Source organism: Portunus trituberculatus, chromosome 27 (genome assembly GCF_017591435.1).
Source record: "Portunus trituberculatus isolate SZX2019 chromosome 27, ASM1759143v1, whole genome shotgun sequence".
NCBI classification, from domain to species: Eukaryota; Metazoa; Arthropoda; class Malacostraca; order Decapoda; family Portunidae; genus Portunus; species Portunus trituberculatus.
Window position 1 is genome coordinate 13,737,402 of NC_059281.1, and position 25,000 is coordinate 13,762,401.

Sequence of the window (25,000 nt, forward strand, 5' to 3'; positions counted from 1 at the left end):
GTGTGTGTTAGGTAATCAGTTTTCAGTGTTACGCTTCACCTCTCGCCACACTTCACATTAATTACATCCTTCTTCTCTTCCTCCTTTTCCTCCTTCTCCTCCTCCTCTTTGATCCTTCGCTACATAACTAAACCTCCCCTGCTCCTATTCCCCTTACAGACATCACCCCAACAGATCCTCTCCCCCAGCACTGAAATAAGTAAATAAGTAACACACATCCGCCACCCGCCCACACACGCTGCAGTCTCCCTTCAAACCTGCAGCAGTTCCGTTCTCCGTATCGCGCTGGGTCCACATAGAAAATGGGCCAGTACTTGCTTAAGGCTGAGAAACGTTTGCTCCCGCCCACGTATTGTAACATTCCTACGCAAATACACCAGGATTGACACACGATGGGAGATTCTTACACCAAAAAACATGAATAGCAAGGCATGAGATATAGACACAGGTAATTTAGAGGCCAAAAGGGAGAGAAGCGTGGATTTGGAGTAAGAAATAGGTGACGTGAACCCCTTTAGTACTGGGACACATTTCTACCACAAGTTTTGGGTGTGATTCGACCATTTCATTGACATTAGGAAGGGTCCATGGAGGTCAGAAGATTAATGGCCAGGGTCTTCACTATTTCAATCCCCCACATAAGTTTCTGAAGCTGTATAAAGTCACCTAACAGTAAGCAAAATGAATATGAAGACGTGTCATGGCACTGAAGGGGTTAAGAAGATAATGGATGTCTGGAGGGTAACTGCTCTAGATGCTAACCTTACTTCATCGCAGTGGCCTCTTTTCAATCTGTTGCCGGGCGGGGAGCAATCTGGCGGAAAGAAGCGTGGGTGTGAGGAGAGAAGGAGGAAGGACGAGGAGGAGGAGGAGGGAGGGTACGTTTGCGTGGGAGGAGAAGTAAAACATGTGTATTGAAGATGAAGGTCTGTGGGCGTGGAGATGCTGTGTCCGTGTGTGTGTGTGTGTGTGTGTGGGACGCGAGTGTGACGGGGGCGTTCCCTGGATGAGTGGCTCGGCGTGTGTGGGCGGAGGTTGGCAGAGGAAGGAGGGGGAGCGAGGGGTCATGACACGCCCGTTCTCCCTCTCGCTGCGTTATTTTGAGCAGTGACTCTTGTAATTGTTATTGACACGCCTCCAGGTTTAGGATGCGGCTTTTTGTCTGTTTGTCTGTCTGTCTGTCTGTCTGTCTGTCTGTCTGTCTGTCTGTTTGTCTGGAGATTTCTTGTACTTATCCTCTCCTTCAATGATCTGGAATAGAGATTGAGAGGAAATACCCAGACACAGTTGTTACCAGATCAGATAAGACAACATGACAAGAGGATACTGTGTGTGTGTGTGTGTGTGTGTGTGTGTGTGTGTGTGTGTGTGTGTGTGTGTGTGTGTGTCTTAAATAAAAACCTTCTTTGTCGATTGCGAAATAAAGAACATTTAAACATTAATTTACAACCGATGCATAACACAAGAGGGAATTTAGTTTTCATGCCAATATTTCGCCTCTCAGGAACCGGATCATTTTATTTAGGCAAGAGAAACACGAGGCACAAAAGTTGCATGGTCACTTTTTTTCCTCCCGAGTGTAATCTGATGTGTCGCCTTTACCTCTCATTACTAATACCGCTATAACACTTGTTGCATTGTAAAACCTTCATCATCTTATTGGTTCAGAATAAAACTAGATACAAACCAACCTTCTGATTGCTACACCGCTCATTTTTGCTGGTAACTCCTTCAGTACTGTGGACGCTTTTTTACCATGAGTTTGGGTATGCTTAGACGATTTTATTGACTTTAGGAAGGGTCTATGGAGGTCAGAAGATTAATGGCCAAAGTCTTCACTATTTCAATCCCAACATAAGTATCTGAAGCAGTATAAAATCGCCAAATGGTAAGCGGAATAAATATAAATATGGTAATGAAGGCGTTAAAGGTGTTGCGCTGCGCCTGAGTGCAAATAGAAGCAGTGAAAATGGAGAAATGGATAGATGGACGAATTAGTATATTGGTAGGTAGGTAGAAAGGTAGGATAAGTTAAGGATAAGGTTAGGTTATGGATAGGTTAAGGTAATAGTTATGGTTTAAGGCAGGGTAGGGTAGGTAAGGTTAAGGTAAAGGTTAGGTTAGGTGCATAAAGAGAGATGATAGATAGAGTCCAAATTACAAGAACAGGTATAACGTAGTGTATGACTGAAGGAAGATAACCGTGCTCCTGAGGCTCGTATTCTCAATTTACACGAGTTTTTTAAGGTGTTTTACTGTTGTAGCGGCAGAGTGACAAGATTTCTACATTTTCAACTGGGGGAAACACTCATGAAGATCCCGACAGTAATCTCTATGGCCTTGGAAAATGGAGGTGGTGAGAGAACAAAGCGTTTCTGAATACGACCCTGAATCTCATACGTCATGGTCAAAGTCACAGGCAACAGTTCCACATCAGCGTAGGTATTGAGGACGCACCTCTAGACCATAAGAACACGGAGGAAGCTGCGAGAAGCCATGAGACCTACACGTGGAAATTCCTTTACTAAACATATCAATTTATTTTCATCATCCACAATCTAATCTTCCAAATCTCACTAATGAATCACTAAATTAGGAAGACTCACTGTAAGAAAGACCTGGGATGCCTTTACACAAACAACACCAGTGATAAAGCGAACTATAATCATGACAGTGGTGAATGAAAGAGGTGGAATTTATCGCACCTCTGTACAAATGAACGAAATAGAAATAGTAGCAGTAAAGAAAACAGACTTGCGGAACACCAGTGCTTCTTGTCAACCTTCGCTGTTTTTAGGCGTCATAAAATTGTCCTCCCCCCCTGAAGACTCGCGCAATAATTTTAAGGAGTCTCGCAATGTCCCTGTTAGTTACAAGCAAGAGAACAAAAGTAGATGTAGTGAAGTCACCCGCTACACACACACACACACACACACACACACACACACACACACACACACACACACACACACACACACACACACACACACACACACACACACACACACACAGACAGTACTTCTTGTTTACCTTCATTGTTTTCATTCACCGTCATAAAATTCAACCTTTTATTATGTCTAGACTAAAATGAAAACAATAAGAAAAGGTAAGATGGAATGAAGTTAACCATTATCAAATTCTACACTCAAGTTCTTGTTTACTTCTCTTATTTCTTTGATCAGCGCAGTGAAATTCGTTCCGAGATCCGCTCTGTTACGTTTATGCTCTCACTAAATTACAAGGAAGAGAACAAAGCTGAAATATAATGAAGGATAGAGACTCGGCAATTAGAATGAAGCTGAAACATTATGGAAGAAAGAAGCTCAATGAGAATGAAGCTGAAATATAATGAAAAAAAACAACAACTCAACAATTCGAATGTAGGTGAATCGAAACGAAAAGAAAAGAAACTCAATAATGAAGCTGAAACATTATGAAAAAAAAAAACTGAACAATTAGAGTGAAATATAATGAAAAAAACTGAACAATTAGAATGAAGCTGAAACAAAATGAAAGAAAAGAAACAACACTAAGAATGAAGCTGACAATAAATCAAAGAAAAAGAAAATAAACTTAGCAATTAAAATTAAGGTGAAATATAATGAAAAAAAAGGACTCGACTAGAATGAAGCCAAAACAAAATGGAGAATTAGAATTAAGTTGAAATATAATAAAAAAAAAAAAACGATTAGAATGAAGACAAAAAAAAAAAAAAAAAAAATAGAAAACAAAACAACAACAACACTTTGGGTACTGCTTTAAATTTCCACCCTCAAGATTTCAGTCACCATCATGTTACTCATCCCTGACTCACTCACTCACGCTTCTCACAGCTACAATGAAAACAAAGGAAAGATAATGAAGAATAATGAATGAACAACTCTTCCATTATAAAACATACAGTAATACTCATTGTTTACTTTGTTTACTGACACCATCATGTACTAAATCATCCCTAGACTCACACACACGCCTCTTAGAAATACAATGAAGGAAGCAAAGGGAAGATATAATGAAGAATGAAATATACAACCCAAGCATTATAAAACTCGTACTGTTACAATGAAGGAAGCAAAAGAAGATGTAATGAATGAAAAAAATTGATAAGCCAACCATTTTAAAGCTCAATATTTTACTTTTTTTTTTTTTTTTTTGCTTACAATAAAGAAAAAAAAAAAAAAGGAGATAAGACAGATAGAAAGCACCAATTGTGAACCCCTCTCCCCGCCCCCCGCAACAACACACACGCCCATTATTATTCACATTTTCTGCTTTCCCCTTCGTAAGTTATTTTTCCTCCTTTTTCTGCTTATAATAAAAATATAAAAAACGAAGATAAGAGAAAAGAAAACACCCATTCTTCTTTACATTTTCTAGTTTTCCCCCCATTCGTAATCTATTTTCCCCTTCTCCCCATCTCTCGTGATCAATTTCTCCCTCTTTTTGCATATGATGAAGAAAAACGAAGATAAGATAGGAAAAAAACACATGATCTTAAACTTTTCCTAGCTTTCCCTCCTCCTTGGTAATCAAATTTTCCCCCTTCACAGAAATCAGCTTCCCCCAGACTCACTCAAGCACGGTTCGCTAACGATGAAGAAAATTATAAGACAAAATAATAAAGATGAAAAAAAATATTGTGAACCCATACCCAACAACACACACACCCATTATTATTATTATTATTATTATTATTATTATTATTATTATTATTATTATTATTATTACATTTCCCAGCCCTCCCTCCCATTCCTCATCTATTTTTCCCCCTTCATAAAAATCAGCTTCCTCTCACACACACACACACACTCACGGTTCCAAGTGTTGCCAGGACCCCAAACTGCCTATACTCAACAGAACACACCCATTATTATTTACATTTCCCTGCCCTTCCTCCCATTCCTCATCTATTTTTTCCCCTTCATAAAATCACCTTCCTCACACACACACACACACACGCACGGTTCCAAGTGTTGCCAGGACGCCAAACTATACCTAAACTTTAGGGCGAGACGAGGCAACCCATAAAACCACACATTGTCCCGTTAATTAGCTCACCTCCCACCTGTGTGCACCTGGGACTTTACGATGACAGGTGAAGGGGTCTGGTGGTGGGGGTGGGGGGTATGTAGTTAGGTACTCTCGCTCTTCTATTAAACGAGTTACTTAATTCCTTTTTATTGCCTTTGTTGTTGTTGTTGTTGTTTTTTTGTCGTTGTTGTTTTCCTCCTCCTGTTCTTGTTCTTCTTTTTCTTCTTTTCCTTCTCCTCCTCCTCCTCCTCCTCCTTTTCCTCCTCCTCCTCCTCCTCCTCCTGTTCTTCTTCTCCTTCTCCTCCTCCTCCTCCTCCTCCTCCTCCTCCTCGTCATTTTCTCAACTACACAAATAAATAGTAATGCTAACTCTTTTTTTATTAATATTCGTTCCAGTTACACCGTTTATTTATATTTCAATCGTCTCTTTCATCTCTCTTACAAGTTATTGCCTCTTTCGTCTTGTTGTTGTTGTTGTTGTTGTTCTTCTTCTTCTTTCTCTTCTTCCTCTTCTTCCTTTTCTCCTTTATCTTCCTTACAAGTCACCTCTTTCTGACTTTCCTCTTATTTGCCTGCTACATTTATTTACCCTCCCTTATCTTCTCTTCTCGCTACTTCCATCATATCTTTCTCCTTATTTCTTGTTTATTTATCCCACCTGCATTTCTTACCTGTTTACTTCTCTTTTAAACATTCACTTATTGTTTCCTTCTTCTTCTTCTTCTTCTTCTTCTTCTTCTTCTTCTTCTTCTTCTTCTTCTTCTTCTTCTTCTTTGGACCTGTGCCGCTTGGAATCGCTTCTTAAGTCTCTCTCCTTTCACTGTCTGCAAATTTGGTTCCATAATGACCAACTCTCAAATAAAAATATTCTCATGTCGTTCACTATTCTATGATCATTGACTGTGTTTCCTATCAGTCCTAGTACTGTTCTGATCCCTCTGTCTTCCCCCCTCTTTTCTTCCCTCCTATCCTTCCCTACCTGTGATATTTGCTACCTGAGTGTCCAGAGCTTTTCTTTGCTTTCTGTACTTGTCACACTCTACTATAAGATGTTCCTCACTTCCCTTATAACCAAGAGCTCCAGTAAAGCCTTAAGATGTTGTGGTCGTTTATAAATGGCCACACGCTGCTTCTATTTACGCCTCTCTGTGTTATGATTCTTTTCACCCATTTCTGTCCCGATCGTTATCTTTCTCTTTTTTCGTCCTTTCTTGTGTTCTGTGTTTATTTCTGGTTCTTCCTTTTTAGTGTTTTTCTTTTAATTAGTGCTTAGGAAGGTGGTGGTGGGTGGTGGTGGTGGTGGTGGTGGTGGTAAGGAAGATGAAAGAGGAAATCTGCCTAATTAGAATTATTTTTGTTTGCTTCATACCTTTTATTAGCTATTATCTCTCTCTCTCTCTCTCTCTCTCTCTCTCTCTCTCTCTCTCTCTCTCTCTCTCTCATCTTTTTATTTGGTCGTTCTATTTATTCCTTCCTTCTCTCTCATTTCTTTCTTTCTCTTTTTCTCTTCTTTTCTATCATCACTCCTATATTCTTATCTCTTCCTCTCTATTTTTATTCTTTTCAGTTTTATCTTCTCTTCCTTTGATCTCTCTCTCTCTCTCTCTCTCTCTCTCTCTCTCTCTCTCTCTCTCTCTCTCTCTCTCTCTCTCTCTCTCTCTCTCTCTCTCTCTCTCTCTCTCGCTCTTGCTCTCTCGCTATTCATGGCTCAGATAAACAAGTTGTGTTGATTCTACGTTGAAAATTTCTTAGAGAGAGAGAGAGAGAGAGAGAGAGAGAGAGAGAGAGAGAGAGAGATCACATGTACACCCAAAGTCAGTGACATCATCAAGTTTCAGGTGACGCAACAGATGTCTAGAGTACTCACCTGAGCAGCGCCACACACCTCCAGCCACACCTGCCCTCGTTCATAATGCCAAGATCACACACTAAAGGGAATGGTCTTTTTGCCTCCCTTCTTTCCCCTCTCTCTCTCTTTTCCCCTCGCTCCCCCTCTCTTTCTCCTCTATGACTCTTGTTTTTGCTGGATGTCTGAGGTGCCAAGGGGAAGGAAGTGGGGAAGGGGTGAGGGAAAGGAGGTGAGGGGAGGGGATGTTAATGAGAGAGAGTACAGGTGTTGCGAGGTGTTTGGGGTTACCTGTGTGTTTTATGGCTCGGAGTACAGGTATTATGAGACAGGTAAGCTTCCTGCTCCTCCTTCTCCTCCTCCTCCTCCTCCTCCTCCTCCTCCTCCTCCTCCTCCTCCTCCTCCTCCTCCTCCTTTTGTTTTGTCTCCAGCGTGCTTATTCATGATCTTCTTCCTCTTCTTCTTCTTCTTCTTCTTCTTCTTCTTCTTCTTCTTCTTCTTCTTCTTCACTGTATCTCATTAATAGAAGTTTGTATTACCCGAAGTGTTGTTGTTATTATTGTTGTTGTTGTTGTTGTTGTGTTCATTATGGTCATCACTCACATCATCAATATTATAGTCGACTTCCTCCTCCTCCTCCTCTGCCTCCTCCTCTTCCTCCTCTCTGCTTCCGCCCACACACATCCACTCTAGGCGTCATGTGGGCGGGGGCGGCGGTCTGGGTGCGGTCTTCCACCTCCACCACCATCACCACCACCACAACCACAGAGACCTCAAGCCATACCATAGAGTAGTGACAGCTGCGGTAGAGAGAGAGAGAGAGAGAGAGAGAGAGAGAGAGAGAGAGAGAGAATATGCAGATAACCACACACACACACACACACACACACACACACACACACACACACACACACACACACACACACACACATTCCCACAAGTGTTCGTTCAGGTCCAGGTGTGAGAATCGTCCTATCAATTATGAAACATCGATTTAATAAGAATCATTCGAGTATAACAGAACAGATCATAGTGGACGAATTTCTCTCCCTCCTCCTCCTCCTCCTCCTCCTCGTCACGCCAAGCAGTCTTTTTGGGAGTGAGAGAGGAGTAAAGAGGAACGCTTCATAAATATTGACATAATTTCCTGGAGATTTCGCCGTCGTGTCATCTCAGCGCCTCTCGAAAACTCGCCTTTTTCCTCCCCCCTCCCCCCCACACACTAGGCATCTCTTCCCTGCCTCTCTGTACGTGCTTTTCTTCCTTTCTCTCCTTCCTCCATTCCTTTCCTTCGTCCATCTTCTCTCTCTCTCTCTCTCTCTCTCTCTCTCTCTCTCTCTCTCTCTCTCTCTCTCTCTCTCTCTCTCTCTCTCTCTCTCTCTCTCTCTCTCTCTCTCTCTCTTATCTCTCTCTCTCCTTCCTTTCGTATCTTATCTACCTCTTATTCTTCCTCTTTCATTTATTTCCTCATTCAATTTTCCCTTCTCTTTTTGTCTCAGTTTACCTTTCCTCTTTTCTCCTTCCTCAATTGCACTCTCTTTTCTCTAACTCCATTTGTTTTTTCCTGTGAGGAGGAAAAAGGAAGCTGTATATTTAAAAAGGAGGGGAGACTGTGTGTGTGTGTGTGGTAATGGTGTCAAGCAATGGGTGAGTGAAGGGGTAATTAAGTGCTTACCTGTGTGCTTTAGTCGACAGGTGTTTATTAGAAGTAATGGTGGACGAGGGAGGTGAAGGAAGAAAGTCCAGGTGTGTGTGTGTGTGTGTGTGTGTGTGTGTGTGTGTGTGTGTGTGTGTGTGTGTGTGGTCATGTGGGCTAGGAAAATAAACGATAGCATGATCAGAGAGAGAGAGAGAGAGAGAGAGAGAGAGAGAGAGAGAGAGAGAGAGAGAGAGACGCACCAGTCACCATCATCCTACCTGAGATAATCACCTTGGTTACCGGTAAGGGGGGGGGTGTGACAGGTAGGGTGAAGATGACCTCCCCCTCCACTTCCCTCCCTCCCCTCCTTCACCCTACCTCTCCCCTGTTTCCCCCTACCTCTCCCCTCTCACCATCTCCTCATCCCTCACTACCTCTCCCCTTCCTGTCTTATTTTTCCCCTTCCTTCTTTTCTCTTCAAGATTTTCCTTATTCTCTCTTTGGTTCTCATTTTTTTCCCTTTATGTTTCCTCCGTATCCGCGTCCTCTCCATTTTTCTCCGCTCTTCCTATCTTTATTTGGCTTTATTCATTAGTTTTCTTTCCTCTATCTCTTCCTCTCCGTTATTTCTCCAGTTCTTCTTTCTTCCTGTTCATATTTTTTTTTCTCTCCTCGCCTCTCTTCTTTAATCTTCCTCCCTCCTCTTCTTCTCCATCTCCTCATTCTCTTCTTACTTTTCTTTCCATCTCTCCTATTCTTTCTTTTTACATTTCACCTCTCTCTCTCTCTCTCTCTCTCTCTCTCTCTCTCTCTCTCTCTCTCTCTCTCTCTCTCTCTCTCTCTCTCTCTCTCTCTCTCTCTCTCTCTCTCTCTCTCATCATATTTTTATCACCGGCTCTCCCTCCTCTCCCTCCTCTCCCTTCTCTCCTCTCCCTCTCCTATCATCTCACCTGTGCTGCTGCTTCCCTCACCTGCCAATTAGTACCCGCATCCATTATCAAGCAGGTGATAATCAAGGCTAATCACCAAAGCTTTGTGTTATTATCTTTTTATACATCACACCTTGGGAAAAGAAATCTTAGATGTGTTCTTTTCTTTTTGTCTTTTTTTTTTTTTTTGTCTTTATCAATTATCTGTCCGTGTGGAGTTTCAACCCTTTAAGTTGTCTTGTGCACACGCGATCGCCCCTAGCTGGTCAAGAATTCAATTACCTTTTTAAAGCACACCTGTGATTACTGATGATAGAATATTTAGGTTGATTTTAATTATGCATTGTACTCTCTCTCTCTCTCTCTCTCTCTCTCTCTCTCTCTCTCTCTCTCTCTCTCTCTCTCTCTCTCTCTTCTCTCTGTTCTTCCTGTTCTTTCTTCCTCCTCCTCCTCCTTCTTCTCTTTCTCTTTCTCTTTCTCCTTCTCCTTCTCGTTCTTCTTCTCCCTCTCCCTCTCCCTCTCCCTCTTCTTCTCCTTTCTCTTCTCCTTCTCCTTCGTTCCTCCTCCTCCTCCGCCTCCGCCTCCGCCTCCGCCTCCGCCTCCTCCTCCTCCTCCTCCTCCTCCTCCTCCTCCTCCTCCTCCTCCTCCTCCTCCTCCAACTTTGTTATCCCTTCCACCACCTACATTGTATCTCCGTGGTCTCGTCTTTATTCTGGAGGAAACTTTGTGTGGAGCGAGAAATGTGGAGGAAAGAATTGGAGGGAGATATGGAGGAAAAAGTTTGAGGAGGTGGAGAGAAAAAAAATGTCATCCAATTTAATATAACAAATGTCACGCAATCTAACTTAACCTAACCTAACCTAATCTTAACATAACATAGCTTAACAATAAGGGAAGGAGAGAGAGAGAGAGAGAGAGAGAGAGAGAGAGAGAGAGAGAGAGAGAGAGAGAGAGAGAGAGAGAGAAGGTTAGGAGTAAGGATGGTGAGGGTGAGGGGGAGGGGGGCAGGTTTGGTGTGGTGAGGGGCTGTGACGTAAGCTGTGACGTCACTGGCAGTCTCGATCATTACTACTATGAGAGAGAGAGAGAGAGAGAGAGAGAGAGAGAGAGAGAGAGAGAGAGAGAGAGACACACACACCACACACACACACACACACACACACACACACACACACACACACACACACTTGAAACACTCTTTCTACTTTACTCTTATCATTATTAACGGATACTCTTCACCTGCTATCTCTCTCTCTCTCTCTATTTCTCTCTCTCTCTCTCTCTCTCTCTCTCTCTCTCTCTCTTTCGCGCCACACCTGGGTCCCTAAGTCACCTGTTTTGGGCATTAAGAGACAAATTGTTTTTCATTACTTGTCACCGTGTGTGTGTGTGTGTGTGTGTGTGTGTGTGTGTGTGTGTGTGTGTGTGTGTGTCCGTTCTTACTGGTAAATACTGGTACGGAGGATGGACGATACTGGGAAGAGGAAGAAGAGGAGGAGGAGGAGGAGGAGGAGGAGGAGAGTAGTAATGGCGTTCTACAACTTAATACATTTTAATCAATATTCGTCAGATTTCACAGAACAGCTGGCTTTGGCTGGGGGGTGATGAGGGGAGGGAGAGAGGGGAGAGGGAGTGGAGAAAGGGGAGTCGCTTGTACTGGCATGGGAGGGAAAGGGGAGGAGCAACTGGTACTACAGGGGATAAAGTGAGGGAAACTGAGGGGGAAGACAATGCTAGTACGTGATGAGTGAGGGGAAAGGGAGAGAGGGGAGAGGGGACAGTAGTAAGTACCGAGGGGTGTGGTCATAGGGTAAGAGGGGAATGGGGAGAGGAAAAGGGGAGAGATGAGTACCTAGGTAAGGGGAAACTGTGAGGGGAAGGTAAGGGAAACAAGGCAAGAGGTGATAGGGATCAAAGGGGAAGGTTTTGGCGAGTGATGGGGAGAAGAGGGGAAGGGAAGGGGAGGGGAGGAGGGGAGGGGACATTGAGTCTGTACCGGGATGTGTGAAAAGAGGGGAAAGAGAACGGAGGGAAAACCAGACAGGAGGGGCGGAGTGAGATGAGGAGGAGGAGGAGGAGGAGGAGGAGGAGGAGGAGGAGGAGGGAAAAGGAGGAAAACTAGAAAATACATTGTCCTGAAACTAGAATCATTTATAGATTGCCAAACTCTCTCTCTCTCTCTCTCTCTCTCTCTCTCTCTCTCTCTCTCTCTCTCTCTCTCTTTTGCTGGCTGGGTGATGTGTTGTCTCCACGCGCGTGACGTCACAGGGTGCGTCAGAGTGTGGACCAATGGGAAGGCAGAGTGTCTCACGCCCACACACTCACGTCACCACACCAGCCGCGGCTATCTCTGCTGGGCTGCCGTGTGTGTGTGTGTGTGTGTGTGTGTGTGTGTGTGTGACTGTGAATGTTTGTTGTTAATTTGTTGTTGTTAGTAGTGGTGCGAGAGAGAGAGAGAGAGAGAGAGAGAGAGAGAGAGAGAGAGAATTAAATACTAAACTGCTAAATGATTAAATAAATAGATTATGACAAAAAGCAATGAACCAACTAGCTTAATGGAGAACAAAAAATAAATAATAGATAAATAAATAAATTAATTAATTAAACCTTAGACAAACACACTCGTCCGTTACGCCACAAATTAAAGATAACACACACACACACACACACACACACACACACACACACACACACACACACACACACACACACACACACACACACACACAAGGCCACGCACTCGACGCACCACAGATATGCCCACCCACTTAAAAAATATATATAAAAAAGTAGTCAAATTAAACAGCATTGGCCAGGTGTGCTGGGGAACGTCCCTGCCTCGTCCCGGCTCACCTGTGGGGCCGCTGAGGACTCCCGCAGGACGCCCCGTGCAGGAGGCGGTGAGGGAGGCAGCGGGTCGTCCTTAGTGTGTGTGTGTGTGTGTGTGTGTGTACTGACGAGATTCGGAATATCAGCCCTAGAACCAATGAAAAGTACCATACTACTACTACTACTACTACTACTACTACTACTACTACTACTACTACTACTACTACTACTATTACTACTACTACTACTACTACTACTACTACTATCACCTCCAACGCCGCCGTCACCGCCGTCAGCAGCCCCGTGTCATCATTCCGTCTCAGCGCTTTCTTTAAGCTCTTGCAACAGCCACAAAGTTTTCTTGATGGCTCAGGTGTTTGTGTGGTGTGTCCTGTTTGTTACGGCTTGTGGGGCTTCCACCAGGTGTGTGTGTGTGTGTGTGTGTGTGTGTGTGTGTGTGTGTGTGTGTGTGTGTGTGTGTGTGTGTGTGGTGGGGAAGGTACAGTTGTTTGTAGGGGTGCAGGGATCTGTGGTGTGGTGAGAGCGAGGATGTTGTTGGAGGCGGCACGTGAGGCAGACGCAAAGCAAGGGCGTGGTGTGGCGGTGGTGGTGAGTTGGAGATGTGCAGGCGGAGCGTTGAGCGGAGCCTGGTGTGTGTCTGCTTTATAGTTACATATGTTTTTCTTGTTTGCAGGAGTGTCCCTGGCCGGCTGCTTTACGTCCGCGACGATGAGACGAGGCGGGGGCAGCCGGGTCCCACCCACGGCACCCGCCCGAGGGCGCGCCCACGTCCACCCTCTCCTACGCCCACGATGATCAGCGGCGAGCATGGCGCAATCACTGCCAGTTCTGCCCATCACGATCACACGTCCGCTCTGCGTAAGAGGAAGCGGCTCAGCCAGGTGGTGCTGGAGCTGACCTCGCAGGCCGAGCGACGCTCCCCCGACGACAGGCCCGCCCAGGAGTCCTGCCCCAGGGACAACCCGCCCCAGGACAAGCCCCCAGACCCCGTGCCCAAGGCGGCACAGGCGGACATAAAGCCCATGTTCGGCAGACAGCCTGAAGATGGATCTCAGGGGCCCGGCCAGGAGCAAGGGGAGGAGGCCGGGCTCAGCCCAGGACTCAGCCCCGCGTCTGGCCTCAGCCCTGTGCCCGGTCACAGTCCGGTTACTGGCCATAGTCCAGTTGCCGGCCACAGTCCAATTGCCGGTCGCAGCCCAGTGCCAGGCCACAGCCCGGTGCCAGGACACAGCCCGGTGCCAGGCCACAGCCCGGTACCGGGCCACAGCCCCGGCGTCAGCCCGGGCCTCAGTCCACGAGTCACTGTTCAAGATGAGTCAGGAGAGGAAGCCATGAAGGTGGACACGCCGCCGTCGCCCAAGGAGGGGCCCGGGGAAGCCGGCGGGAGCGTTCACCCCCAGGAGGGGCCTCAGCGCTCTCCCGGCGTCATCCAGGTCCATAGGTCAGCTGACGTTGCCGGCGGCGGCAGCAGCACCAGCAGCAGCACCAGCAGCAGCTGTGGCAGCGCCGGTGCGGTCAGGTCTCCTCGCACAGTGCAGAGTGACGTTTTTCGCTTTGATTCAGTGGACCGCGAGCGGTACCAGTGCCGTGCCATCAGCGAGGAAGACGAAGAGGTGTTTTCCCCTGGCCCACCGACGCACTCTCCTCACGCCAGGGACTCCCCCGCCCTGGCCAGAGTCAACTCGGACTCCCCGAAGCTGTCCTTCAGTCCTCTGAGGATCAAGGACCCCAGCATCGACGAGGAGGATCTTGATTTGGACGGAAAGTCCCAGTCGTCCATCGACGTCCCAGCGTCCACCAGCGTGATCCGCGGCATCCCGCCCAAGCTGAGCGTGGTGCGCAGCGACGCCGGGGAGACCTTCACCCACTACCCACCCTGCTCCTGCCACTTCTGCTCCCTCGCGGGCAGAGACCCTCACCGCTTGGGGCCCTCAGGCCTCCCGCACTCACCCATATCTCCACTCACTCCCACATCCCCTCACACGCCCATCTCCCCCTCACCCGGCCACAACGTAGAGCACTACTTCCCCCCCACCGTGCACCTCCCTGACCTCTACCGCCGCCGCTCGCACTCTGACTCTGATCTTCAGCTTTGGTTTGACCAGAAAGGTCGCCAAGGCGAGGCCGGAGGGGTGAGCAGCGGCAGTCACAGTGCCGCGGGGCCGTCCGGCGAGCAGCCCTCCACCCGCCAATCAGTGTTACGCACCAGCCGCCCCATCCCTCAGCCCCTGTACATTCCTCGCAAGGCCGGATCCCTCGAGTCCGACCAGTCCTCGCCGCAAGACTCCCCGCTGGACCTGTCTGTCAAGACCACCGGGAGCGTCAAGACCGGCAGCACCTCCAGCACGGACAGCCTGGTGCTGCCCGGCACTGTGCCCTCTCCTCCCCTCACTCCCCGCTGCTGGCGGCGCCCAAAGACTCCACTCCTCCTCCCCGCTCCCCCGAAGTCCCCGAGTACCGCACCACCTCCCAGTCGCTGCTGCCGGTGCCCATCGTGAAGGGCGATGTGGCGTCGTACGGCAAGGACAGCGTGGCGCTGCGCTACCACCTGAGGTGTCCCCCGTGGTGGAGGAAATGCCGGCCGGCGCAGACGTGGCCTTCGTGTGTCCGGTTTGCGGTCAGATGTTCTCGCTGCACGACCGGCTGGCCAAGCACATGGCCTCTCGTCACAAGAACAAGCAGCCGGACAACACCGCCAAGACCTACATGTGTGACATGTGCAAGCGCTCCTTCGCCCGCTCCGACATGCTCACCAGACACATGCGGCTACACACCGGCCACAAGCCTTACACCTGCCGCATCTGTGGCCAAGTCTTCTCCCGCTCCGACCATCTGTCCACCCACCAGCGAACACACACCGGGGAGAAGCCCTACAAGTGTCCACAGTGCCCCTACGCGGCGTGTCGGCGGGATATGATCACGCGCCACATGAGGACACACGCCCGCTACGAGCTGCACGAGTCGTCGTCCATGGAGGAGGGCGGCGAGGTGGCTCGCCCCAGCCTGCCAGTTCGCTCCCTCTCGGAGGAGAACCCCGTGCCTGGTCCGCTGCTGGATCTCCCCCCAGGTTTAGGCGGCGGGCAGGTCCACACGCCCCAGGGATCCCCAATTCCGCTTTCCCCGGGGCCTCACACGGGAGGAGCCCAGAGTGCCTCCGGTGCCATGGCGGGGCTGGGGATAGCAGGTCAGGGCCTGCTGGCAAGGCTGCCGCCGCAGCTCCAGCGGCCCAGAAAACAGGAAGAAGATTGAAGGGCCAAACACGACATGTCTGGTCCATGTGTTTTTGCCTCTTAGAGGTTTGTCTCCAGCTGGAGGTCGTCCCTCCTTGGCAGGGAGGCCAGAGTCCCGCGAGGTGTTCTGGTGTTGTTTGTGTGGCGTAGGCGACCCGCCGCGCTGCCGTGGCCACGGCCAGCCCGTCGCCTGGCGCGACTTGGGTCTGGTTTGTCCCTGTCTGTCTGTCTCCCTGGCTGCCTGGCGCGGCTGCTCGGCCCCGCACTGCTCCTTCTCTCGCCGTGCAGGCTGTGGGCGGGGCAGGCCGGGGCCGGGCAAGCGTGTTGTGTCAGCACGCGGGTGTCTCAGTGTCAGTGGTCACGTGTTGTGTCGTGTGTGTGCCACGGGGGCGTCTCGGGCGGCGGGTCTGCCGGAGGTGGGCCCTTTGGGGGGGTAGGGAAGGGGGCAACACCACCCCTGTTAGAGCAGCCCCGTCGCAGGTGGAAGAGGAAGATTACGGGGCTGCTGCTCCGCCCCCCACATCAACCCCCCACACACAGTCTCTCGGTGTGAAGGTGTTGCCGCGCGCCGGGCCCGGGCGTCCTATGCTCCAGGGGCGCCGTGCCGCTGGCGGGCGGCCGAGCCCCCGCCGGCAGGGAGGGCGCCACTGGTCTAGCTATGGTACCTGCTAATTTAATAAATAGTTATATTACGTTATTGTAAGGTGAGCGCCCTGGGCAGGAGGGCGCCGGAGCCGGCGGGCGGCGGGTCGGTGTCTCTGCGGTGTTGATCCCCGGCACTCGCCGCTTCCCGCTGTGTGGCGTTCCCGTCTCGGCATGTGAAGCAGCGAGCCAGTAGGTCAGTAAGGCTTGAGCCGTCCAGGACCGCCGGTGCGCCGTGCTGCAGCGCGTGCCTCAGCTGGCTCGGGTTCTGCAGCACGGCGGGCCGCTGGCTTGCTGCTGGCAGTCACACGGTGGCGGGGGGCAGGGGCGCTGCGGGCAGCGCCGTGGCGGGGCCGGCCGTTGCATCCTTTATGTACCATCAAGCGGTGGTCATGTTGATATTCCTAAACGTTCTGTTCTCCTCAGTTCCCGCCTGTAGTGTGGTGGCCGAGTCTTGTCACTGGGTAGAGGCGCTTTGCCTACCAGATATTCACCATAATATATTTTGATGTCTTTCTTTTCCACATCGTCTGAGTCACGTCCTTAGATCACCGCGACCACCACGCTGCCGCACGCTGGGCCCGGGGGCGGCGCTCCCCGGGCCGCCTCACTACCACGCCGGCGGACCGTCCGCCGCACCGGGGCCGCGGCCTCCAGTCACCCTGAACTCACCCTCCGCTCCTCGATGAAAGACTCTCGCTCTGTAATTTATTGTACATTGTGTTCTTGGACAAAGTGATCATATTTTGTTTTGTAAGAAAACTTGACCTTATACTTTAATTATTGTTTTATAAGAATAATTGTATTAATGAGTTGACGAGGTGACAAGACGAGCTTCTAAAAAATCCTTCCCCAAGTGGACACACTCCCTCGAGGGGCGGCCGTTAGTCCTTCCCTCTTGCGCGGCCTGACTCCACCGCTCCCTCACTCCCCCTTGGCGGCCGCTGCCTGGCGGGTCGGGTGTTGCACCGCGCCTCACTCCTCCGCTCAGGCGCGAGTTTTATGAACGCACAACAAAATGTATTTTCGATCTGATTCTCCTGGCCGAGAGACTCTTGTCTCTACACCAGACTGACGAATTGTGGAGTGTGCGTCACAAAGATTGGAGTGTGAACACTTGACCCACAGAGCCGCGGCCACCACGGGGCGGCGTGATGGAGGGGCGGAGTATCCGGCTTCACGCAGGGTCGCCCCCTCCTCCCCCTCCTCCTCCTCCTCCTCCTGACAACATTGTGTTCTGTGTTAGCTTCAGTCCCTGACAAACTCACTGCGCATGTGCCAAAATACGAGGCCAGTTTTTCCTTTTATTTAACTGATTAGCGCTCTCTCTCTCTCTCTCTCTCTCTCTCTCTCTCTCTCTCTCTCTCTCTCTCTCTCTCTCCGCCCGTCGCCTGTCATTTGTACATATTCATTGTTCCGTGAAGCTTCGTGTCTGTGTCATTCACCGGTTACCTGTAACTTATTACCTGCCAATCCTTTACTAGTTAGGCCTCATTTGACATTTATTTTCTTAAGTACATGTTATACTTATTTATGTGGATTGTACATATTATGACTATTATTATAATTATAATTACTACTTTTATAATTAACTGTTCTTTATTTCTATTATGATGATTTTTTATTTATTTATTTTTTTTAACATACACACTCCCGTGAAAAAGACATGAATTCTTGTCATAGCGAGAAGTTAAGTGTTAAGGTCAAGGTGCTCTTAGGTCTAGAGGGGCTAAGGTCGAGGTGTGGCGAAAGGCCTAAGAAGCAAACGTTGGATAGCACTGTCTTCTGCCGCCGAGGTAGGCACCGCTGGTCATGGGGACTCACTGCTACCACCACCACTACCACCACCACCACCACCACTACCACCACCAGTAGCCGCGCTCCCCTCAGGAATGTTCCGTGCTGGCTGTGATATCTTGGCAGTATGCAAAAGTTAATCCTGATAAGTAAGGATACGAGCGTTGGCGTGACCTGACGTGATGGCGTGACGGAGGATCGGCCATGAGGGAGCGCGTGGCGATGATGATGGTGGTGGTGAGATATCAGTGTCTCTCTCCACTCCTGGCCAGCGCGTGTCCGGCCCAGCGGTTCCAGTCTCCTCCACTTGTGATAGCTGACAGCCTCCTGACAGCCCCCAGCTCCAACTCACCCTTCCTCACCCCACCCACACTCCCCCGTCACCCCTCACCCCTCACTCCACCCTCGTCTGTCACCGAAGCATCGCTCGCTCTTTGGTCATTCATTGCTCCAGGCGTCAGGTGTTATTTGTTAATCTATTTTTACGAAAACCAGCATTTTTCTATATTTTTAAACTGGTCAGAATGTCACTTTTTGCCACTAGTGATCTTTTTATTTGTAATCTTCGCCACTTTTTGTCTCAGCGCCCAGTGGGAGAAGGCGGAGGGCGGCTGTCCTGGCTCTCGGGGAGTGATGAGTGTCAGCATTTCAATCTTATTAGTATTAATTGTTGTTGTTATTGGCAAAACAGTTATTGTGATTGTTATTGGCAGTAATCATTGAAAGGTCAGCATAATGGCAACTTGTGCTGATGTATTTTATCATAAAAAAAGAAGAAAAAAGACGAAAGCTGCAGTCACTCCTCGCGGGTCCAGGCCTGCCAACCCTCCCGTGTACATTGTTCAGTGGACGTACCATCCATCGGCTCGAAGCACCGAGATGGAGCGGCGCCGTGGCCCTGCCTGGCAGGGTCTCGAGGGAGGCGCAGGAGTGTGAGGGCGAGCGGCGGGCGTCGCCGCAGCGCAGGTTGTGCTGGTGGTGCTCCACGCGCTCGGAACGTGAATCGAACTCATTCAGAAGCCAATTACTCAAGTCCGAGTCTCTGTTCTCTAAATTTTGTAGAAACTAATAACATGAGAGCAGGTGGGCGCCGCGAAGGAAGCGTTGTCTTGCCTTACAGTCTAAGCTCTAAGGAGAGTACTTTAGATACTTGATGAAGCACATTGTACACTTGCTCAATGTCTGGCCTGTTTAACTCCCCGCATTACATCACCAGCTTCCTGCAGTCACTGTGATGAGTCTGACTGCTGATGCGAGTGTCAAGCTCATTGTTTGTTTGTTCCTCATGAGTTCGAGGGTCGCTCCGGGCGGGCGGCGCGAGCACCACGTCTGAAGCGGTTGTGACTCTTCGTAAGTTTTTCTCCTCGTCGTGTTCAGGTGTTCCGTCTCCGCCTCACTGCCTCCCAGCCTCTACTCGAGAAGACGGTGACCAAGCAAACTTGAAAACAGTGACGCGTAATGTGTTGCGTGACCTCGAGGGAAGGTGTGGGTGTGTGTCGGTCTCAGCTGTGTTCCCTCACCTGTCACAAGGCTCAATATGTGTGGCGTGACTCATCGCGTCACGGGCGTTTCTCGTGTCCGCTGCTGTTAGTGTAGATTGTTACTTCACTTGTTTACATACAAAAATAACAAATTCTTATATATATTCTTACTCTGATGGTTAAAATCCTGTTTGGCCCCGAATTAATGTTTTTCTGAGACAGCTGCAGTAGTGAACCTTTTGTTACTTTTGTGGGTAATAGATTGTGATATGTCGAACTTTTGGAACTAAAACATATACTATATATTTGCATATTTGCTTGATGTAAAACACACAAAAAATATAATTAATCGGTAAGATTGATTGATTTTAACGCGACAAAAATCTATGTATTGTCTTCGCCTTGTCTGGCCTTTAAATCAGTCTCGAGGCCTCGACCCAGCACCCAAACCCTTGAATCCAGTACAACTGTGCTTCAGCCTTTATGAAAGTTATCGACAAGTGAATGTAGGGACTCATAAACACACACACACACACACACACACATTGGCTGTTCAGAGATTTTATCTCCCTGGTGTTAGGAAACGCGGGGTCGTTATCTCAGTAGCGGGAGTTGTTGGTTCGTAATCACTCATTCGAATCAGTTCAAAACGCCGCCAGTGACCCACCCACCCCCTTAGTAAACCCAGGATATGTGTACATAATATACATAAAATAAAATAAATATATATAAATATATATATATATATATAGATCAAGAGTTTCCATAATTAGACGTTCAAAAAACACCACCATACGTGTTACCTGTCCCCCGAAGCCCGTTAATTAAGCACGCACCTGCTCCACCACGACGAAATTCTTAACTCTTAGGTCATTATATTTTTGTCAAACCCTGTCATCTGCGAGGGACTTAATCTCCTGTTGGTCAAAATTTGCTGTACATTCACCAGACTTGCAAATAAAGGACAATATATAATAATAACAATAATAATAATACATAATGATAATAATGTTAAAACAAAGCTTCATGTCAGCTGCTTCAATGCTTCATCGAGACGAGATTCAGTGCCCAAATACTCAAATTCATTCGATATATCGTTATTTTCACCATCACCACCACCATCACCACCAATCCCTTTGCTCGCCGTCGGGTGTTGTCGATCCTTGCTGGCCGGGACGAGTGGCGGGCGTGCCGGGCCCTGCACTGCTGCGGCGCGACGGGCGGCCTTTTGTGTTCCCTTCAGCGCCTTCCAACAGTAGTTCTGATTTTTGCATTAAAGTGCTGACATTTAAAAGTACACCAAAAAGACATAGCTTGAGTTTGTGTCATGGATCTGGGTAGTTTTTACACTGCGGAATGTAAGTGGAGTTTTTTTTATTATTCGTTTACAGTTGTTACGGTCGTTCCTTTCTGTAGGGTGTCATGTAAGGTGTTTAGAAGGTTGCCGTCACGCCGCCAGTGTTCATAACTCACCCACAGAAGTCCGAGGTAGACATGGGTTGTACAAAACACGTAATAAAATCAAGCAAGCCTCGTCTCCAGACCACCTGCCCAACACCCAACACCCAACCCACGCTGCTTCACTGCTCCAGCCCGACCGAGGTGTTTCACTTCACGTAGCTTCGATCTGTTACGTTAGGTTTTCTTTCATTCTTTGAACGAAAGTCACTTGCCCCAAAACTCTACTAATGTTACCAAGGATCTTCTTACATTTGTCCTGAATTCTTAAGTGCTGTTATGTTGATGACTGTCGGTCCTGTCCCGCGAGGCCTGTGGAGCATGTGTAGGTTGAGATATTTTAGTTGAAGACCAACCACGGACCGCGCGTCGAGACCTCCTCACTCTTGCCTCGAGTTGGACTTCAGGTGCTCGATGCCTCCCGACCTGGCGCGGGCTGGACTCTGTAACTTACTGCCTATTTTATTTTTACAATTTCACGATACAATGTACATGTTCTACCATTGTGGCTGTTTATTATTATTACCGTTTATAATTAAATTATTTGTGTGGTGATATTTTACACCTGATATCATGTTTACGAGCAGATTTTAAGTACACTTCTCATAGGCCTTTATTTCTCAAACTGTGACACTGAGGCGCGCTCGACAATTGGCGGGGTGCGGCGCTCCCTGCGACAGGATTGTCTAGCGCGTCCTTCTGAGACGTGAAGAGCAGTTTTTGGGTCAGTTCATCCCCTCCCATCAGACTTTCGCAAAATTCAGCCTGACAGCCAGCGTGTTCCATGTCTAAAATGCCATAACTCCATTCATGAAGATCGTCTTTTCGATCTCGCTTGTGTGTCACGAGAGTCTGGTTTGGCGCGAAGCTAAAGTTGCGGCAACTTGATGTCTTATCACGGTGGCGTCTGGTCCTGGCGTGGCCTTGACGCCTTGCTGTACCGAAGCCTCAAAACTGCTGCTTCAGGTCCTCGTTCTTGCTCAACGTGCGTGGCTGCCGTGTGGACCAGAGACAAGGGGCCTGCAAGGAGGGAGGGGGGGACGCAGGCGCGCCCCCACTCCCTCCGCGCCCCTCCACCAACACCACCTTCACTCACCAAAATGGAAATTCACCCACACAGCCCCACCTCCACAGCTCCCCATTGGTGCGGGAGACAACCCAGCAGCTCGTCCACACGGTACGACCCTCGCCCCAAAGTGTTTCACTGAACACAAATATTTAAGTCCACGCCGACGACGGAATCGGGAAGACTTAGGCTAAATATACAAATGTCATAGTAATGATAATAATGATAATACCCTTCAATTCGCCTCCTCAAGTCAAAACAAATAATGGATCTGTGTTGTTGTTTTGTTCGTAGGTAATAATTGCCTTGGACGCGGCGGTAAACACTGCTGAAGAAAGAAAGGAAGGAAGGAGGAGAGGAGGAGGAGGAGGAGGAGGGAAGCAGTGTTGTCCGTGTTTAGCTTAATGAGTGTTTCCCCGTGAGTGTACCATTAGTGTTGATTTTTGTTGGGCGGATGTTCCCACCCTTCATTTGGCGAAATGTCCCAAAATCGTGAGTGTTCCCGGTCCGTTGCGACGTTGGACACTGTACCCAACCTGTCCCGCGCGTAAGACACGAAAAAAAATAACAAAAAAATATCACTCTAGAGCTTTGAATAGTTCCAAATATATTTTGAATAAACATGGGATTTTTGTCACAGTGCTTGTTTGAATATTTCCTTCCAACCCCTCCAAACACGCACACACACACACACACACACACACACACTATCGGTTCATGCAACACTTTTTCCCCAATTCCTGCAGGCTCATGAAGTCAACACTCAGAATTACCTGCTGTGTCTATTAGCGTAATACACCTGGCGGCTGGTTACCTGTCACTGCACGTCTCCCCGCCCTCACTCAGGTGGTGAAGGTGGTGAACGGACGTTGGTGACAGGAGAGCAAGATGGACATAATGGTGATGGCATGCTGGTGTGATGTGGTGATGTGAATACCTGAGTGTTGGGGTGATTCATGGTGTGTGGTATTTTATTTATTTTATGCAAGAGGAGAAGCTGGCCAAGGGTAATAATGTACAGTGATCTCTGGTGTTGTGCTTGTGGTGAGGTGTGGTGACTTCGGGTAGCTGCTGAGGTAGTAATGGTGAGTCGATGAATTAGTCACTCAAATATTTGGCGAGTGGAGTAAGAGATCATTATGGTGAATTAGTTAGTCAGCCAGTGTGAAGTGAAGTTAATGAGCTACATGGCTGAGTTTGCTACGGTGAGTTAAGGAGTTCTAGATGATAATGGCGAGTCATCGAGTTAGTTATGGGGAAATTAAGTTAAATGAAGTAATTGGTGTGGTAATTAACCCCTTCAGTACCGTGACGCGTTTCCATATTCTGCTTACTATTTGGTGATTTTGTACATTCAGAAACTCATGTGGGGCATTATAGTAAAGACTGGCTGTTAATCTGATCTCCATAGACTCTAATCTAAACAAAATCGTATCCAAAATTCTGAAAAATGTGTCCCAGTACTGAAGGGGTGAGTGCCACTGGTGAGGACGGTGCCTGTGGTGAGCTGCGGTGTCAGTGGAAGATGCACTCCCCTCGCTGTCTTCTGGGAAGTGGAGGCGGCAGTGCAGCAGTCATGGTTTAAGGCAGTGTGCGTAAGAAATAGTTGTCATTTAATATTACTTCACTTCTAAGAGACTCTACCGACACACGCTCCAGGAGATAAATCAAACCTGCTCGTTAAATCATCATTAACATTATACTCTTCGCTTAGAGCAAAAGAGAAAAAGAAAAACAGAGACGGGAAAAAAAGACTATTAAGATATCTATCGTGTGTGTCAAGAAGATCCATTAAATATATTCCGCTCATAAACACCTGGAGGGGAAAAAATAAAACCATTATCAAGAGTATTATGAAAACGTGAGAAAATTTAATGCACCAGGAAATATTGAACACCTGTGCCTGTCTTGCCATCTTCCCCGCGCACCGCCAGGGAGGATGCCGGGCAGAGGAATTGCTAGCTAACAAAAATTCTGGTAACTTCATAATTATAGAAGGAAAATTGATAAAGCAGCTTATTAACACTCATTCAACACCGACAGATAAGCGCGTACATCACCGAAACCTTGAATAAATAATAAATAACGAATAGATAAGTAAAATGTTAACACGAGGCAGAGAGAGAGAGAGAGAGAGAGAGAGAGAGAGAGAGAGAGACAGTGGTGCTCTTTACAACTACATAACAATAAAGAAGACAGCAACAAATCTACAGCCATTATTAAGAGCGTTATTCCACAAAAAAAAAAAAAAAAAAAAATGCGAACAATAATGAAAATAAAGACCCAAGTAAAACAACATCAAACAACCAGCGGGAGTCCACCAATAGGGAAGCGAGGAGAGGCACACGTGACCAGCGCCTCGACCAGCCAGTCTCTCCTCCTAAACGGGGCGGCGGGCGGCTGGTGGCAGTTACTCTCACGCTCCTATTGTGTTGACCTTTATTGGAGTGTTTTGACGAGTGGCAGCAGATCCAACACCACCACGGGGCTCTCCTACGCACCAGCCACGCCGAGCACACCAGCACACACCACGGTAAGCCCTGCGATCTCTTGTTTTTGTGTTTTTTGTAAGACACGCGGGAGGAAGTGAGGAGAGCGGAGTAGCCCGGGGTGGTTTGGGTTTGTGGGTTCATGAAGCATCTGACTCGAGTCTTTAGTTGAAAAAAGAAGTTCTGAAATGTGTTTTTATTTTTTCTAGTAACAGTTTTAAGAAGACTTGTACATTATCAACACCATAAACACTCGTGGGAATCTGACTAGTCACCTCTATGGCCTCTGAAAATAACTGAAGTGAAATGGCGAAGCGTTTCTGAATACCTGCTTCGAATTCCGACCCACGTTGACCTTGGGAACCCCGCAGCGGTGAAGGACGTGCCTGGTGGAGCTGTCCTGAGGGTGGTGTGGGCGCGAGGTCCTTATGATAGTTATGGAGACGTAGGTGTGGGTGGAATTCAGTTAACATATGCGGAACGGGTGGAGATGTGACCGCTGTGAGTGTGGGAGGTAGAGGAGTGTGTGGGGAGGGAGGAGA

General features: G+C 48.1%; 3 protein-coding genes across 3 annotated transcripts in view; 2 read left to right on the forward strand and 1 right to left on the reverse strand.

Annotated features, from left to right (window-relative positions):
• LOC123509494 overlaps window positions 1-22,608 on the forward strand; it is a 29,438-nt gene extending 6,830 nt beyond the window's left edge. Inside the window, 3 exon segments of the mRNA XM_045263806.1 lie at window positions 12,969-14,665; window positions 14,668-14,841; window positions 14,844-22,608. Of these exon segments, the coding sequence (XP_045119741.1) occupies window positions 13,087-14,665; window positions 14,668-14,841; window positions 14,844-15,544 (2,454 nt within the window). The 5' untranslated portion in view covers window positions 12,969-13,086 and the 3' untranslated portion in view covers window positions 15,545-22,608.
• On the reverse strand, window positions 15,586-16,547 carry LOC123509464 (translation initiation factor IF-2-like). The gene is made up of 3 exons (XM_045263753.1): window positions 16,391-16,547; window positions 16,064-16,190; window positions 15,586-15,814 (listed from the first exon to the last, which is right to left on the reverse strand). The coding sequence occupies exons 1-3, from the start codon at window positions 16,545-16,547 to the stop codon at window positions 15,586-15,588; spliced, it is 513 nt and encodes a 170-aa protein (XP_045119688.1).
• Window positions 22,609-24,238: 1,630 nt separating the features above from the next.
• Window positions 24,239-25,000, forward strand: part of LOC123509465 — a 124,871-nt gene continuing 124,109 nt past the window's right edge. The window contains exon 1 of the mRNA XM_045263754.1: window positions 24,239-24,502. Coding sequence (XP_045119689.1) covers window positions 24,239-24,502 — 264 coding nt within the window. The remainder of the gene's footprint in view (window positions 24,503-25,000) is intronic.